At 42.5% G+C, this 16,258-nt stretch overlaps 1 protein-coding gene across 6 annotated transcripts in view; it reads right to left on the minus strand.

Moving 5' to 3' along the window:
- Positions 1-16,258, minus strand: part of mtmr4 (myotubularin related protein 4) — a 43,822-nt gene that overhangs the window by 20,477 nt on the left and 7,087 nt on the right. For 4 of the 6 annotated variants that reach the window (XM_054755108.1, XM_054755110.1, XM_054755111.1 and 1 more), the window contains exon 3: positions 5,450-5,539. In XM_054755108.1, coding sequence (XP_054611083.1) covers positions 5,450-5,539 — 90 coding nt within the window. Of the gene's footprint in view, positions 1-5,449; positions 5,540-12,098; positions 12,267-16,258 lie in introns of those variants that run through there. The other 2 variants (XM_054755105.1, XM_054755106.1) reach the window with 1 other exon arrangement.

Raw genomic sequence — 16,258 nt, forward strand, 5'->3', positions numbered from 1 at the left:
TGTAACATTATGACTAAAAAGAAATGTATATATTAAATAATTAGGAATTACATTGCATGTTTTTCAGTTTGCCTACATTTTCCCAGTTAGCGCACAATATGATGTGCGTCTTGTCGTGTTATTAATGCACGCCGTGACACCAACCCTGTGGGGGTCCCTTTAATTTATTTAATAACCCTTGAGGTCCCGAGAGGACAAAACATTTATACTCCCAAAAACATAACATTAATATTTGCTGTACTTTTCCCCCCTAAAATCTCTAAATGTACTTTGGTTGTAATCAAAAATACCAAATGTGTAATTTTTTAATGATGTCACTGTTTTGCTTAGAAAAATACATACAAAATGAGTTATTTTCCATATAATAAATCCAACTATACGCAACTATAAACTATAAGATTTGTCAGAAAATTGATTTTGATGCTTTATTTTTTGTGCAGGATCAGATTCCAAATTTCCTACACTTTGAGGTCCTGAGAGGCAAAAAAGTCCCACTGATTTCCATTATAGCACCACTTTTCAATGCATTGTAATTAGACAATATGAACATGCACTTTCTGATTTCAGGGTTTCATTGTGTTGAACAATAGTCCAGGATCTCATAATTACTGTTTAGAATGAGACTGGACAATTTTCACATTGTAGGTGATAAGCAGGGATGACCCGATCGATCGGCCACCGATCAATAGCGGCTGATTTCCCTGAAAAAGCATGTGCTCCGCATATGCTGACAAATGCCTTTTAGCGCCAATCACCTCTGGCTCGTACTATTGCAGCGTGCATCCTGTAGCAATTGCCCCACGCCCGCTTTCCTTCACACTGCACTGGCGTGCCAAACCTAAAACAAACATGTCTGCCATGCGGAACTTACCTGCTGTTTGTGTGAGCGATATACATTTTGCACCCTGCAAAACATCTCACCGGGATAGCACGTTAAAAAGCTTTCATTTAATACGGCATTTGAGGAACAATGTATGAGTATGGCGAGTTTGAGGCTCATGATGTGATCAACAGTCAAATGGCAGCTGATGGAGCCAAAACGCTGGACAACACTCATCCGCATGTGTGTGGCAGGCAGAAGTCTCAAAGCAAATAACCCCAAAAAATAATTGAATTCATCGGACGAGATGACCGGCCTCTCTAGTGATGGAAGACATCGGGTTTGCTGACTGCTCTCTCACTTGGAGCCCCGCTGCAAGATACCTGGAAGTCCTGCTAGAACACCATCAAACTACAAAATGATTAGAGCACCGTTGTTTCTTCAGTTTCTTCTTCATTTTAAAGCCTGATACAACCAAAGGTACCTTTGTTTGGACAAATATAACAATGACAACAAAAACTGCTCATAAGAGGTACATTTTTTGGTGGTACGATGCTATAGCTATTCATGTAGGAACTTAAGTGATTTTGGTTACCATGAAAAAAAAGCATGGAAGTTGTTAGAGATCAGCTCTCAAATGTAACTCTCAAGAGCTATATTTGTTATTATATTTGTCCAAACAAATGTACCTTTAGTTGGAGCAGGCTTTCAAAGGGATCAATAAACTGGAGAAATAAGGGTGCTCTCATCATTTATTCCCTAACTGTATCTACTCTCACATCCAAAGTCTTTAAAGGCGTCTCATCCTCTGCAAGTTTCACCAGTGATACATTTTCTCTTGAAAAAGTGAGTAAGATATGTTTTGTCTAAATTAAGGTGGTGTGATAGTTCCCTTTTTCATATCACACAGCCAATACGCAAAAAAAAAAAAAAAAAAAATCCACATTGGTTGCTCCCATTATTATTTTTTAATAATGACCTATTTTTTGGGCCCCCAGGCAGTCAGGGGACCTTGGAATTGTCCTAACTTGTCCCCCCTTATACGGCAGACCTGGCCAATGGTATAAATAAATGTACAAATTTACACTTAAACTATGTGATCAGTATCGGTCGATTTCACTCATGGATGATCCGTATAGGAATCGGCAGCATAAAAGCCTGATCGGAGCGCCCCCAGTGATAAGTGCTTCCAAGCAGACTGTGACTGTGGTGGGTTCCGGTGGGGAAAATTGATTGACTGATTTGGCGGTATTGGATCATAAGTACAGTAAATATAAGTAATACAGAACGTAAACACCCAACGCAGTGCTGCACACTTTGCTGAGGTCTTATCAGATGCAGAGGTTTTACACGAAGCCAAGCATCACAACGGCTCCAAATCTCAATTTTTGTGAGACGTGTTAAAATGCAGATGGTTGAGTATTTACCACATCTCATGTGTTGCCATTTGCCTGCTGTTGGTCAGTACAAGTGAAGCAATGACCGCATGCACAGATTAGATGATATCCACTCACCTGAAATACACACTGACCTACATGGCAGCTTTACTCTTATCACATCTGCATGACTCTGTTGACACCAATATCTGCGCCGTCTGTTTCAGCGACACATTAAGGGACGATGGATTGCAATCCGAGTCCCGCCGTTTGGCAGGTTTCGAAGACATCAACGGGACAACATGATCTCGTCCTGCATTAGCATGCAATGCTGAGTCATGCAGAAAACCCACTGATGCGCACGCACGCAAGAGGACAAGCAACAGAGGACGGGGATTACTGTCAGAAAAATCAAGCCCAACTGAAACTTTAGCCGACAAGCCTTAACAGCACAACCTTACTTTAAAAATAAATCACACTGTTAGTGACTGCACTGCTGTTGCATTGCTAACTGAAAATGCATGTGCACGGGATGGATGCACGGTGTGGGTACAGCTTAACCTGGGAACTGAAACACAAGGTACTCTGTGGTCAGATACAGAAACAGCCAAATATAGGCAGCAAGCTGGCTGACACCAGCTAACACTGCATTGGGACAGTCAGACGCAGTCACGCATCTACCAGAATCTATATAGACCAGAATCTATCGTTAACTTTAAATTAGTTAGGTCAAATGCTGGATTATCTCAACTTGTTGATGGTGAAAAATGTCAAGATGATTCTTTGCACACATTAAAAAAAAAAAAAAAAAAAAAAACTGTTCAAGTCAGGGGATGCACCCAAATTGAATTAAATATTGATTCAACAGCAGCAGCAATGAGAAAGTAGGGCTCCAGTCTGTGTGCTACTCTGCGAAAGAGACCAAAAGATGTCCGCGGAGAGGCCACAGTTAACATGTTGTACAGCCTGACAGCATTAAACCAGCTGCAATCCAAAAGTAGATGCATGAGTCACAGAGCATGCAAGTGCAGCACAAGATAGTGTCACGTTTCCTCCACAAACAGTTCAGCAGTAGAAATGATTTGAAAAAAGGACAGGGAGAGGGAGAGAGGAAGGGAGAGAGAGGGAGAGAGAGAGCGAGAGAGATAGAGTGAGAGAGAGAGAGCGAGAGACAGGCTCATGAATAACAATGACTGGTGAGTCGTGACTTCCGGTTGAAGAAGCCGGCCAATGGGAACATGCAAGCGTGCACACAGCTGCACGCATGCATCACAGCAGAGAAGGCAGCAGAGTGTTAAGTGATATATTTAGTGGGGGAACGCCTGTGAGAAAAGTGCGCTAAAAAACATTGACTGGGAGTGAAGACACCGTGGGGTGCCTTTACAATGTGTGAGTAGAACAGACACGTCATGAGGCAGACAAATGAAATGGGACGTATTTCAAGACGCTTAAAATGAGAACACTTGAAAAAAATAAAAAATAAAAAAAATAAAGCAGCCAGGCGTTAGCCTTCAGCACGAGACCTGCGTGCGTTTCGCTGTTTCCGCAGCTTTTTTGAGACATTTCCTTCCAAAAGAAGGACCACATTTGTGCATGACGTTATGCGGGACGTCGGCATATTGAGAGAGACCTTAGCCTGACTTCACTACACCGCCGATCAGTGAGACAAATACTAACTTTGCACGCGTTTTGCTTTCACTGTGGCCTCGGGGAAAAAGACCAGCCTCAGTAAAGAGAAGAATATAAAAAGTACAGTAATCCCTTCTTTATTGCGGTTTTTTGGTTCCAGGACTGTCTGTGATAAGTGAATTTCCACAAAGTTGGAGTCTTTATTTATAAATTGAGTATTTTCATAGTTTGAGCTTAGAAAACCTGTTTAGGACCTCCTATATCAACATTGTTAGGGCCTTCTACACATGAACTGACTATAGCCCTACTGTATGTATAGTAGGGCCCTATCATTTCGCAGAATTGGCTGCGGCAACTGGAAACATTGGCTAAATCGTCGAAAAAAAACGTTGAAACTCTTACTTGTCACAGAGCGTGAGCTCACATACAACATTAGCAGGTGTAAGCTAGCTTGCCTAGCTTAGCTTAGCGGAGCATGCTAATGCTAATGTAACCCAGCGTTTTAGGTTGGCCGCCGACTTCGTGAAAGTTGTGTGTGAAATAGGGACGACAGCCACGGCTGCAAGAGCCACGCGGATAGCTAGCTCACTTAGCAACAGTCAAAAGCCATTTTCAACACACATCGCACTTCCGGCCTTCAAAATAAGAGCAGCGCACATCCTGTCTAATAGTGCTAACAAAATAAGCTTACATTAATGAAGCTTTTACAATTGCATCTCCAAAAACGTCTTCTTTAACGAGAAGCACGGATATGATCGTTTCTTGAGGATTTTGTCCAATGATGTATTGCATCAATAAATGTAATATAATCATTTTATTCACTGACACACACACACACAAAAAAAAAAAACACAATCTATGGTGATAAAATAAGTGTAAAAAATGTGTAAAAAGTAAAAAATAAAATAAAATAAATGTAATGACTTTACTGTATTCACTGACACACACACACAAAAAAAACCCCACAATCTATGGTGATAAAATAAGTGTAAAAAAATGTGTAAAAAGTAAACAGAATTCCAAAAAAACTAAAATAGAAAAAAATGAATTTTGGAAGAAATAAAACAGATTTAATAAAGCCCGACTTTCGTCACCTTTACGCTCATATTACCCAACATAGGAGACATAACACGAGTGAATATGCCATTTAAGACATGAGACTCTTGCTGCTTTGTATTGCTATAAATGTGTTCCCTCGGGAAGCAGAGTCAGGGAGGACAGGAAATGACATCGGGGGGTCCAGAGTTGAGTTTCATCCCACCGTGGGTTACGGCCGCAACAGTCGCATTTTATTTTCAACCTTTGCGAAATATTGCTGTTCAATCCCACTGTATCGCATCTGCCAAGCGCAAAGTTATGTTTTTGTGCAACTTTCAAGAGGCTTGCCCCTAACTTGTCAATAACAACAAAGTCATGTCAGTTTTTGCAGCTCATTGGAGGTGGTCTGTCACTGTGACAAACCACAACGGCTGGTCAGACTTCAGCAAGGTCTTTCAGCAGTGGCAAGAAAATTGACACATTTGACTGGAATGTGCCCAACATGGGATTTTAATGAATCATAATCCATGGCAAAGAACTCCAGAGCTGGGTTTATCAAAGCTTTGCTGAATATTGCTCGGTTTACCTGAAGACTTGCATCTTCCTTCACCAGTTCCTTGTGGGGGAATAGATCCTTAGCCTTGATGTACTCCAGACTGGGAGGCCCCTCTTCACCCTGCAAATAAATGAAAATAAAATACTTCACTTCAAAAGTTGAATCAGGAGATGCGACGAAAGAGTCTGGCAGCTGAAAGCATACACTACAGATGGAGCACCGGAGGGACTGGACTCACAAAACCCCTGGACTAGACGCTATGTTTGGTTAACACCAAACACCGCGCATCTCCACAAACACACAATCTCCCCGTGAAGCACGGTGGTGGCAACATCATGTTTTGGGGATTATTCTCAGCAGCAGGAACGGGAAGGCTTGTCAAAGTAGAGGGAAGATAAACGCAGAAAAACATTGGCTAATCCTGGACGATAATCTGTTTCAACCTACAAGAGACCTTGGCAAAAGATTTATTTTCCAGCAAGACAATGACCAAGCATACAGCAAAAGCGACACAGAACTGGTTCAAAGACAAGAAGGTCAATGTTCTAGAGAGGCCAAGTCAAAGCCCAGATCTCAATCCAATCAAGAATTTGTGGCTGGACCTGAAAAGAGCTGTTCACTCCCGATCCTGGAGAAAGCTGACAGAGTTGGAGCTGTTATGCAAGCAGGAATGGTACATGTTACAAGGGTGTCTTTTCCTAAACTTTTACTTTTATGTTTTTTAAACCACTTACAAACAGCCCCTAAGTCAGCCAGTGCTGAAAACAGGGCATATTTGTCAGTCGGAATGATCGTGGTTAACAATAACTATGCATGTTCTGCTGTTCTTGAGCTCCTCCGTCTCCCTTATGCGAGGATACTTGAATATTTCTCTGAAAAGTAATTGGCAAGGTGGAGCTATTATAGATTGTAGCATTTTCAGAAGATTTTCGGTCCCCAAAACTAAACTACTTTAAAACTTCAGGAGTGAAGTACACAGGCAGGGCTATGCTGCTCGTGGAAAGATGTGCAACGCCAATTTAGTGTTTTCACCTGAGAATGAGAAAGATCCTGCCACGCCTGAGTCATAATAGCTTCATCTCCCCACTCTGTACTGTTGCTGGGCAGTCTGAGCCACCAACCTGCATTGACGCATTTGTTTTTTTGTAAGGAGATAAAGGTTACCTTGATGTACAAGGCACAGTTCATACATTTTAGAAAAGCTATTATGTTAAATCCTCTTCAACAGGAGTTATTGAAGAGGACTGTATTCAATCTCAAGGCCTCACATCTTAATGAATAATCAAGCATCTTGCTTAGTCCTCAGCTTTGTGCTGCTCCAACTTCTTGGCACCTTTTACTGGATTCTCTTATGATGAAGCAGCCCTGATGCGGCATTGGGGGATTATCACTAAAAAGAAACAGGAGTGCTCAGTTTGTGTGGACAATGTTTTGCTCTACCAAATATAGACTCTTGATCGGTGCTGGTTTGTAGAGCTGCAACAATTAACTGACGAATCTTTGAATAAATCGACAACTATTTTGGTATGCAATTCATCATTTTTTGATAAAAAAAATTTAAATATCCTCTGATTCCTAAGGGTGTCTTAGAACAGTCGACGATTTGACGAGTCAATTCAGAGAAGTCTGATTCGACCATCAATCTCGCCGTGGAATTATATACAAATGTCATGTGATTGAGACTGACTGCATCTTTTACTAAGAATGTCTCTGTTTCTGTTATAAATAGCCTGTTTTGATATAAAAACAGCCTAATTTGTGCTAATAAAGAATTGCCGTGTGTGTTTCACAGAAGACCTATACTTACCACGCATGAATGACAATCGCAGTCCAACAGAGCTGAGGTGAGCACTTGCCTTGAATGCTAGAAGACCGTCGACAGACGTATTGGCTCATAATGGCTACTAAAAAAAAAAAATCATCAAAAGTGTGAAAGTGAAGTGCAACTTGTGTCAGCACGCCACAACCACCAGCATGGCGTATCATTTCAAACTGGTCAGGCTGTTACGCCAACTTCATTTAATATCCCGCCAGTGAATTCGAATGCAAGAAATTAGCCTGCTAACTGAGAGTTTTGTCAATTTGTGGTTTTTCCAAGCGATGGCGTTCCTATTTGATGCACACGTTTGTGATGTGTGATATGCCCACTTGCCCAAAGCGACCGTGTTTTTGTTTTATTCATCTGGCTTTCTGTGTCACTAAATAAATGAAAAGGGTACTGCTGTTGCACATCTACCATGTTTATTGGTCTATTTTTAGCAATTGGCTCCGCTCTTAAAAAAAACTAACATTTGACCATTAGTCGACTATGAACAAAATCTAACTTGAATTTCCTTAGTTATCCATGAAAGCAGACCTGTTATCTTTGTTTTAGGCAAAACAAGAAGCTTTGACTTTAGAAAACAGTGATCGACATTTTCACGGTCTGTGTTTTCGTTCATGTGGATTTGGTCCATCTAGGGACTAACCGATTACTCGATTAATCACAACAACTTCAGATGAATAGACTATGAAAGGAAATAGCTGTGACCCTAAAATAATGTAAAAGCAGAATAAAAAATAAGGCATTTCCTCGTGCCGAGAAAATGTCAAAAGAGTCCTGTCATTCATTTTAGAGAACCAGTTTGACAAGATTAAAGAATGAGACATCCCGATCTCCCTTTCAAGAGAAACAAAATATGGAGCACAGCTGGCCTGAGCAAAGTTTTTTGCTTCGTCACTGCTCTTTGCCTGTGCACCCTCCCCCACCTTCGTCCGAGCAGAAATTCAAGTGCCCAACCTGACAGGCTTGTGCACGCAGTGTAAGCATGCACCTCTGTGCACTTTGTAACATATGAGAGCACATCTAATGTCTTGATATGCTGAGAAGCTGACTGCACAGGCCTGGTGTGAGAGATGAGTGAAGAGGTGAATGTGGACATGTTCGCAGCATTCTCGTAGAAAAACTCTACTTAAATATGAGTCAATTAAAAAAAACACACACACACAAAATGTAGCAGAAGCATAGGAAAACGGGAAGGAAACACTTGCACAGGCTCCAAGAATAAAGTGTCCGGTTGCCACGGCAACAGCAATCGCTTCACGTTTAAGCTTTCGGAAACAATTTTCTCTCCTTACTCAAAAGATTATTTACTAAATCTGGCTGAGGCTTTGTTCTAGAGTGAGCAGATTAGAGAACTACTATCTAATGCAGCGTTTACCTCGTGACCCTACAACCTTGGACATTTCTGACATGCAACGCTGCACATATTAAATGGAGGCAGACACGGTTTGGCACATTTTCCAACATGGAAAGGTGTGACAGAGTGCAGGTGAAAGGGAAAACAGTGACACAAAACTGTCAGGAAGAGTCAGGTCGCACTGCAGACTACATAATGAATGGGTCAAGAACACCCACCCGTCCCTTTTTATAGATCACAGTGTTCTGAAGGTTCTGTCCAATTATAGTCTTAGAACTTCAGCTATGTGTGTACGGATAAGAGCTGGAGGAAAGTAAAGAGGAGGGTTTTAAAAAGTATGATACACAGAATTCATCCTTGAGGTTGAGGATCACAGACCAGTCTAGTTGTATTTGTACTCTCCCGAAAAATATCAGCTTGTCACCTTGAACACTGCTATCATCAAAAGAAGGCCTTCAGAGAAAGGTTTGGTGCACATGCACTCACTGGGCAACAGTAAATCATTTATTGCCAAATGCAAGTCATCTTTTAAGCCAAGGGTGTCCAGACTTTTTCCACGAGGGCCACATAGAGCATGCAGTTGAAGGATGCAGGGGGCCCACTTGGATACTCTCCGCTACGCTAAAACCAATCCAATGTTGATCTACGCATATGCAGTAAGCTAGCTTAGTGTTGCAGTCGAATCAAATACTGTAGCTATTAGCGTAACACAAACAATATTGTTGGTCATGCTGCAAAAAAAAAAAAAAAAAAAAAAAAAAAAAAAAGTACATTCAGCAATACTTTGGTTGCATTATTTTTAATGCTTTGAGGAGCTATTTGCAATTCCACCTATTGATGTTTGTAACAAAAGCTTATTGTTAAAAAAACAAAAACAAAAAAAGCATCCGGATCGGATCGAATCTGCAAGACTTAAAAAAAATAAAAATTAAAAAAATAAAATATCGAATCAGATGCCAAAAAAAGTGGATCTGGACATCCCTAATATGAACAACATAAAAAAATCTTAATCATTAAAAAAATATTTTAACCCAAAAAAAATCAAAATCGGGCATCATCCCCAGCAGTGTGAATGTAGCCTAAGTCACTAACGTCTGTTTTGCCGTTGTCATTTATCATGAGGTGGTCATTACTGGACTCCACAAAACATTTTTACAGCTCACTGTAGTTTTGAAAGCATATTGTGAAAAAAAGCCAATGAAGATGTTTTATGCATGAGTGAGACAACAAAAGGATGGTGTTGATGAGAATTAAGAGCAGCAACGCTGCATTATAATCTCACCACAGAGGGCTGGCAGCAGAGGGTTGATCCCTTTAGGAGGGCACAGACAAATTATACAGCCGATGACGTGGAAGAAGAACTGATGACTCAGCGCAACAGCAGACATTTCAAAAGGATCATGAATTAAAAAAATGTCTGCCCCAGCAGGCCGATCTACAAAATCAACTCAATACTTTTACATTTTGGTTTCAGTTCAGCATTACAGTCATTTCACCATTATGAAATACTCAAGTGTTTCGTTGTCACTGGTCACCTTCCTGGGGTTCTGTATTTCATCTTATTTTCATTAAGATTTAGCCTTGAAAATGTCACATTTTTCAGCAAAGATTATTAGTAGCAACAGAAACACAAAACTATCATCTTTTCACAGGTATCACTATATGCTCAACTCACAAGTTGCAACATGCAACATGTGATCCAATATTAATACTGAATATCGGTACGATATCAGAAAAAAAACTGGATTATATCGTCCGGCATCTAAAATGTCCATGTACTGTAACTCTCCGATACAAGCAGTCCATTCCAGACTCCGTTCCAGCACTTCTACCCAACAGCGCCCAGACTCCACCAGATCACAACAACAGCGTGTGCTAACAAAGGAGCAGGAGCAACGTCTGCCACGAGGCAGCACTCCGTTGCAAGGACGTTGCGGCCTAGTACAAAACTTGGCTTGCCCCGAAGGTGGCACACAACGGGGAACGTTCAACACGGCCAACCCTATTGCGCATCAGAAGCGCACCACAATAAACAGTATGGGGATTCTCACAAGATACGACCCACACCCCCAAAATAACCAACGCTATACGAAAAACACCCACACCGCGTGAGAAAGTGAGTTTTTTCCCCTCACTAGTAGTAGTAGTAGTACTTTATTAATCCCACAGCAGGGAAATTCATCTGTCACAGCAGCAAGCAAGATACACAAGTATGTACACAAGTAAAGAATGCATAGTCATTGACAATGCATGCAATGCATGAGTAGCATGAGTAGTAGTAGTTTGTGTGTGCTCTGTTCCGTCTCATCCATGCTACACCGTATTTGCTCTGTGATGTGGTCTGTCAATTCTCTATTGGAGTAATATCACTTCATCAAGCCTTAGCTGACATTCCACACTACAAATAATTCAATGTATGTATGAATTGTGTTGATGTTGTATCTGATATCGGTATCGGCTGGTAGTCAAGGCTGCAAGATCGGCATGTTAGTGAAAAAGTCATCTTGGGACACCCCTAATAATGCCGTCCTAAGATGAGCAGATACTTATGAACTGCAAATCTCCTGTTCATGTTCCTATAAGCTTGTAACAACAAGGTGAAACATTTCCACAAAGCTCATAATGTGAAACAGCTCTCGTTTTCACTATTTTGAGACATTTGTAGCTACCAATGGAGACACTTGATGAAAACACGGGTTCACTGGTTGTTTCGCTAGGCTGTCAAACAGAGTAGGCAGGAGGAAACGTAAAAACTCATGTTGGGAAATCAAAACCATTATAAAAAGGACTTACGAGGACGTCAATCAGCAGCAAGACGAGGAACAGTAGTAGTAGTAGTAATTACATTTACTAGTAACAATACATGTATAATACAATACATATTTGTTAAAGAACATGGGCTAACTCAAGCAATGCTGTGATGCCACCATAAAAGAAGGTTTGTCAGCTAATTGCAGACATGAGACAGTCCTGTCTTGTTGCCTCGTCCTCCGCAACCTTTTCCCCACCACGACCAAGATAGAAACTAAGTGAACCACCTGTTCCATCAGTCATTGTCATTAATACCCTTGCACATCTTGACACCCGAACACTGCTCAGTGCTGCAGTGAACACACCGGGGCTGACAGAGCAATGTGCTTCATCTGAGGCAGCGCACATTCTACCAGCCTACCTGCTGCCAGCCAATCACGAATAAGCATGCTGCCAGCCCTCCCCCGCCCAGAGATGACTTTACAAAATGGAAATAAATAAAAGTAGCTTTTTCATGGTTATCATCTCACACACAAAACAATACACCTTTAGACAAAGTCTGCATTGGTTGCTTCATAACTGCAGCGCTCACGTGGATCAAGCAGCACCGTCAACCCCTCCCCTCTATGATTGGCAGGCAAGCCCACCAGCAAGTTTGGGTGCAGAGGGTGCTGATGCACAACCATCAAGAGACAAGAAAAGCTACAAAAACAAAACGAATAGGACATTTTAAAAGGCTGTGGACTTACAAAGCAGTTGAGCATGGAGCAGGACACCCTTCCTACACCGCTCATGTCGAGGTGATGGGGGGCTGTGCCTGGACGACACGCAGCCTATGGAGGACCAGCACAACCGGAGCACGAGGAGCCGGCGTCACCATTCTTCCCTTCAACAGGCGCCTCTCCCACCCCTCTTCCACTACAAAACCCCCTCTACTTGCCTCCCCCTCAGTCCCACCTCTCTTAGTGGGACAGGACAAAAAGCCAGTCTTGGCTCTCAAAATTGGGGACCCACCATGCCACACCCCCCAGCGCCCCCACACAGATGTGTGAGGACAGCCCTTGCTGCACAGCTGAGAGAAGCACGATATCCCGTAAAGATGCAAACAAGCGCAGCTGTCCACCTGGGAAAAACGGAAGAGATGGCTGCAGATGCGCCCTGTGCTATACAGTACATGAATGGAGAGCGATGGTCAGATGGAAAGGCAGAGGGAGCTGCCAGCCAAGCTCCGCCTACTGAATCATCATCATCAACATCCCTCTCCTGTATTCACACGCTCACAATTCTCCTCTATTCTCCCTCTCATCTCGACACTCCTCCCCCACTCCTTGCTTGTTCACCCTTCACCGACATCTCCTCATAAATACGCTTCTCCCTCAGCAACAAGGCAAGGTAGAGGCTCAGTGTAGCACAGGCAGGCGGAGGATGCTCTGGCGCCCAAGCATGCACTATCCGACATGTGCCGTGATATCATTTAGCACACAAGTGGAGGCAGCTTAAAAAGGAAAAGCCCATCCCCATCGAATAGAGCACGGCGCGTGATTTTTGAGAGGAAGGCAACGGTGTAGCAGAGGATAGGAATGGGGGGGTTGGTTATTCTATGCGGTGATCTCCAGTGACACAGCATTCTACAGACGCCAGGTCTTCCTGTCCCCGAGCACACGTGGCTGCTGGGAAACAAATGACAAGTGCGGTACCTCATCCTACTGCTTCATTCTTATTCTGATGGGCAGAAGTGCAATATACACACCGTCCCACACAGCAAGGGGGGGGGGAGACACCCAGCATTTATCTGTCATCCCGCCCCCCACGCCAATCCCCACCCCAATCGCCGCATTGACAGTCGTGACAGCCATTCGCCTTCAGCTGTATGACATATGCAACATACTGAATGCATAATACAGCATAAACAAACAAGAGTAAAATACGCTGGAAAAGTGTTGAGACCATACTTGGAGTGACCTCGTTGATTTTATGGGTTGCAGTTGTAATGATGAACTGTATTTCGAACACACAGTATAAGTAGTTAAATTGGGGAATTTCAATATTTGTGATTTGAAGAATGAAAGGCTTTGGTTTTTCCCATTAGCAACATGATGTATAATCCATACTGCTCTTTTTTGCTGTTCCTTGAACTGGCTCGGCTATTTCTTGATGTTGAATACGTGCTTCGGCTGTTGAAAGGAGCAATTGATCAGCTGTTGATTTACTGTTTTCAGCTGCGTTTTTCCTTCGTGTAGTACGAGCATTTGTTGATATTAGAAGAAATCAATTATCCAACACGCGGATTGGTGCGACATCTGTGTTAGTCCTTTGTGGTGAAGAGGGAGCTGAGCCGAAAGGCAAAGCTCTCAACTTACCAGTCAATTTACGGTCCTACCCTTATCAATGGTCATGAGCTTTGGGTAGTGACCGAAAGGGAAGATGGTGGGTACAAACGACCAAAATGAGTTTTCTCCTTCGGGTGGCCGGGCTCTCCCTTAGAGATAAGGTGAGAAGCACTGTCATCCGGGAGAAACTCGGAGTGGAACCGCTGTTTCTCCGCATTGAAAGGATCCAGATGAGGTGGCTTGGGTATCTGGTCTCCCGGACGCCTCCCTGGGGAGGTGCTCAGGACACGTCCGACTGGTAGGCCTCAGGAAAGACCCAGGACACGTCGGAGAGACTATGTCTCTAAACTGGCCTGGGAACGCTTCGGAATCTGCCGGGAAGAGCTGGACTAAGTTGCTGGGGAGAGGAAAGTCTGGGCTTCCCTGCTTAGGCTGCTTGCCCCGCAGCTCCACCTGGGATAAGCGGTAGAAGATGGATGGATGGATGGATACATTTGTGTCCGGATCCAATCGTTTGTCAGTGTGATGAAGTTTGTAATTCCAGATCTTGTTCAGGAATCCATCATATTGTAGTTCTGACGGAGTTGAATGTGTTCCTCGTTCAGATCGTCTTGTTCAGCAATCCATCATATTGTAGTGTAGTTGAGTGACTGCAACATTTTTTGCTTGAGTGTTGCATCTTCCATTTTCATTGTGGTCAGTATGATGTGATCTTCAATATTTGTTCAGTTTCTTGATGCGTTTAATGTCAAGTACGTTGGCTTCTTTCAGTCCTCCATTTAACTGATGCAGATTTTGCAGTGCTTTGAATTTTCTGTCATGTGCTTTCTTGGCCATGGCGGTGTTCCACTTTTTTCAGATGCTAATTTGTTTGTTCCCCTCAGCTTCCTTGCCTGCTTCGGCAATTGGTCAACTTGATGAGGATGACAGATGTGGCGCTGCTATTTAATGCATGTCTCGCTGTGGTTGATCTCCACTTCCCCAGGAAGTTGGCCACCTGTTGCTCTGTTGAAACTACATCAGATTCATCAGGTTCTACCCTTTTGTTTTCACCTGCCTGGTGTTGGACCTTGGTGTAATGCGCAGCCCAGTCACAATCACATTGTTCATGTGTGTGCTTTGTTCTGTCTCTTCCACTTCCACTTCATTTGCTCGATGATTTGGTTCTTCGCTTCAATATCTTTGGACTGGTTCGACTTTCTCGTATAATTACACACAAGGGTATTACCTATTCCTAACTTGCTTATTCTGAAACCAAAAGCCTTTTCTTACTCAGTTATATAGAATTCCATCCACATTTTATGGAATGCAGGTATAAAATGCATTTCTACGTAATACATTACGTAGTTAGCCTTGCACTGCTTTCCTAGAAATAAGGAAGTGAAATAAAGCATTCCCGAGCTGAGCTCAAAGACTAACAATGGAGAGCCAACTGGTCTTGTTGATTTGACATATCCTACATGAAGGACAGGCGGAAGATGCAGCAATGCATTCAAGCATAAAACCAGGCTGTTCACAACTATCAACCGGGAAGACACTTTCAGGGACCTTATTGCTCCTCCAAGGAGGCTATGTTGGGACTCACACCTGTTTGTCTAGTCTGCCAGCTGATTACACAAAAACTATTAAGCAAATGTTCCCAGTAGTGTGAACATCCTTTCTTAAAATTTAAAAAAACAACAACAACGAAACAACAAATTAAGAGAAACATCAAACTTTGTTCGGAGTTAAATGGTGACCCTCAATCGGACCTGCCATTTTTTTTTTTTAAATCTACAATCCACTGCCTGGCCAAAAAATATATATATATATATTTTGCTGGACATCCTATAGCTTTGATTCCATCACACATTCAGTGTTGTCAAACTGTACTGATGACGGGAGATTTGGAGCATGCAAAGACTCCCAATTGTCCTTTAGCTTTTTAGTAATGCGTTAAAGAGTTCTTAACATAATTTCCTTCCATGTTTTCCCATACTTGATGCGTGCCAATATTTTGACTCTTCCGAAACAAACCACAGGACGCCGTTTAACAAATCAGTTCAGGTTCAATAAGTTGTTGCCAGCTTAAACAATCACTCATGCAGTAATTATCCAATGGGAGGCATTACCGATTTATTTAGTTAAATCCAGGTGGTGACCTTTTTTTTGGACAGGCGGTGCATATACTACGCTGACCGCACGGGTGATCTCATGTAGGCGCACAAAACAAACTCCCTTGCGCAGTAGTCTGTTCTACTAGCTGCTGAGGGGTAGCATTACCATACATTATGGCTATGGAGGTAGGATAAAATAACACCATTGTCCCAGCTTCCATGCTTGCATGATCCAGCTTACAATAAGGCAGCAAGAGTGGAAAACAATATGAACTCAATCCTTCCCTTATTGTTTCAGTGAGAAAGCCGAAAAGCAATTAATTGCCGCTTCATGAGGCTGGATTAAAAGTATCATATTACCTATGGAACAAAATGTCTTCCAGTCCCCACCTGAAAGAACATGACCTGAGAGAAACACCTGAGAAGGGAAATATATCACACTAAGTGATACCACAGTAGTTGATAGATATCATACTTGGGGCC

This window comes from Dunckerocampus dactyliophorus, chromosome 16 (assembly GCF_027744805.1).
Source record: "Dunckerocampus dactyliophorus isolate RoL2022-P2 chromosome 16, RoL_Ddac_1.1, whole genome shotgun sequence".
Classification (NCBI taxonomy): Eukaryota; Metazoa; Chordata; class Actinopteri; order Syngnathiformes; family Syngnathidae; genus Dunckerocampus; species Dunckerocampus dactyliophorus.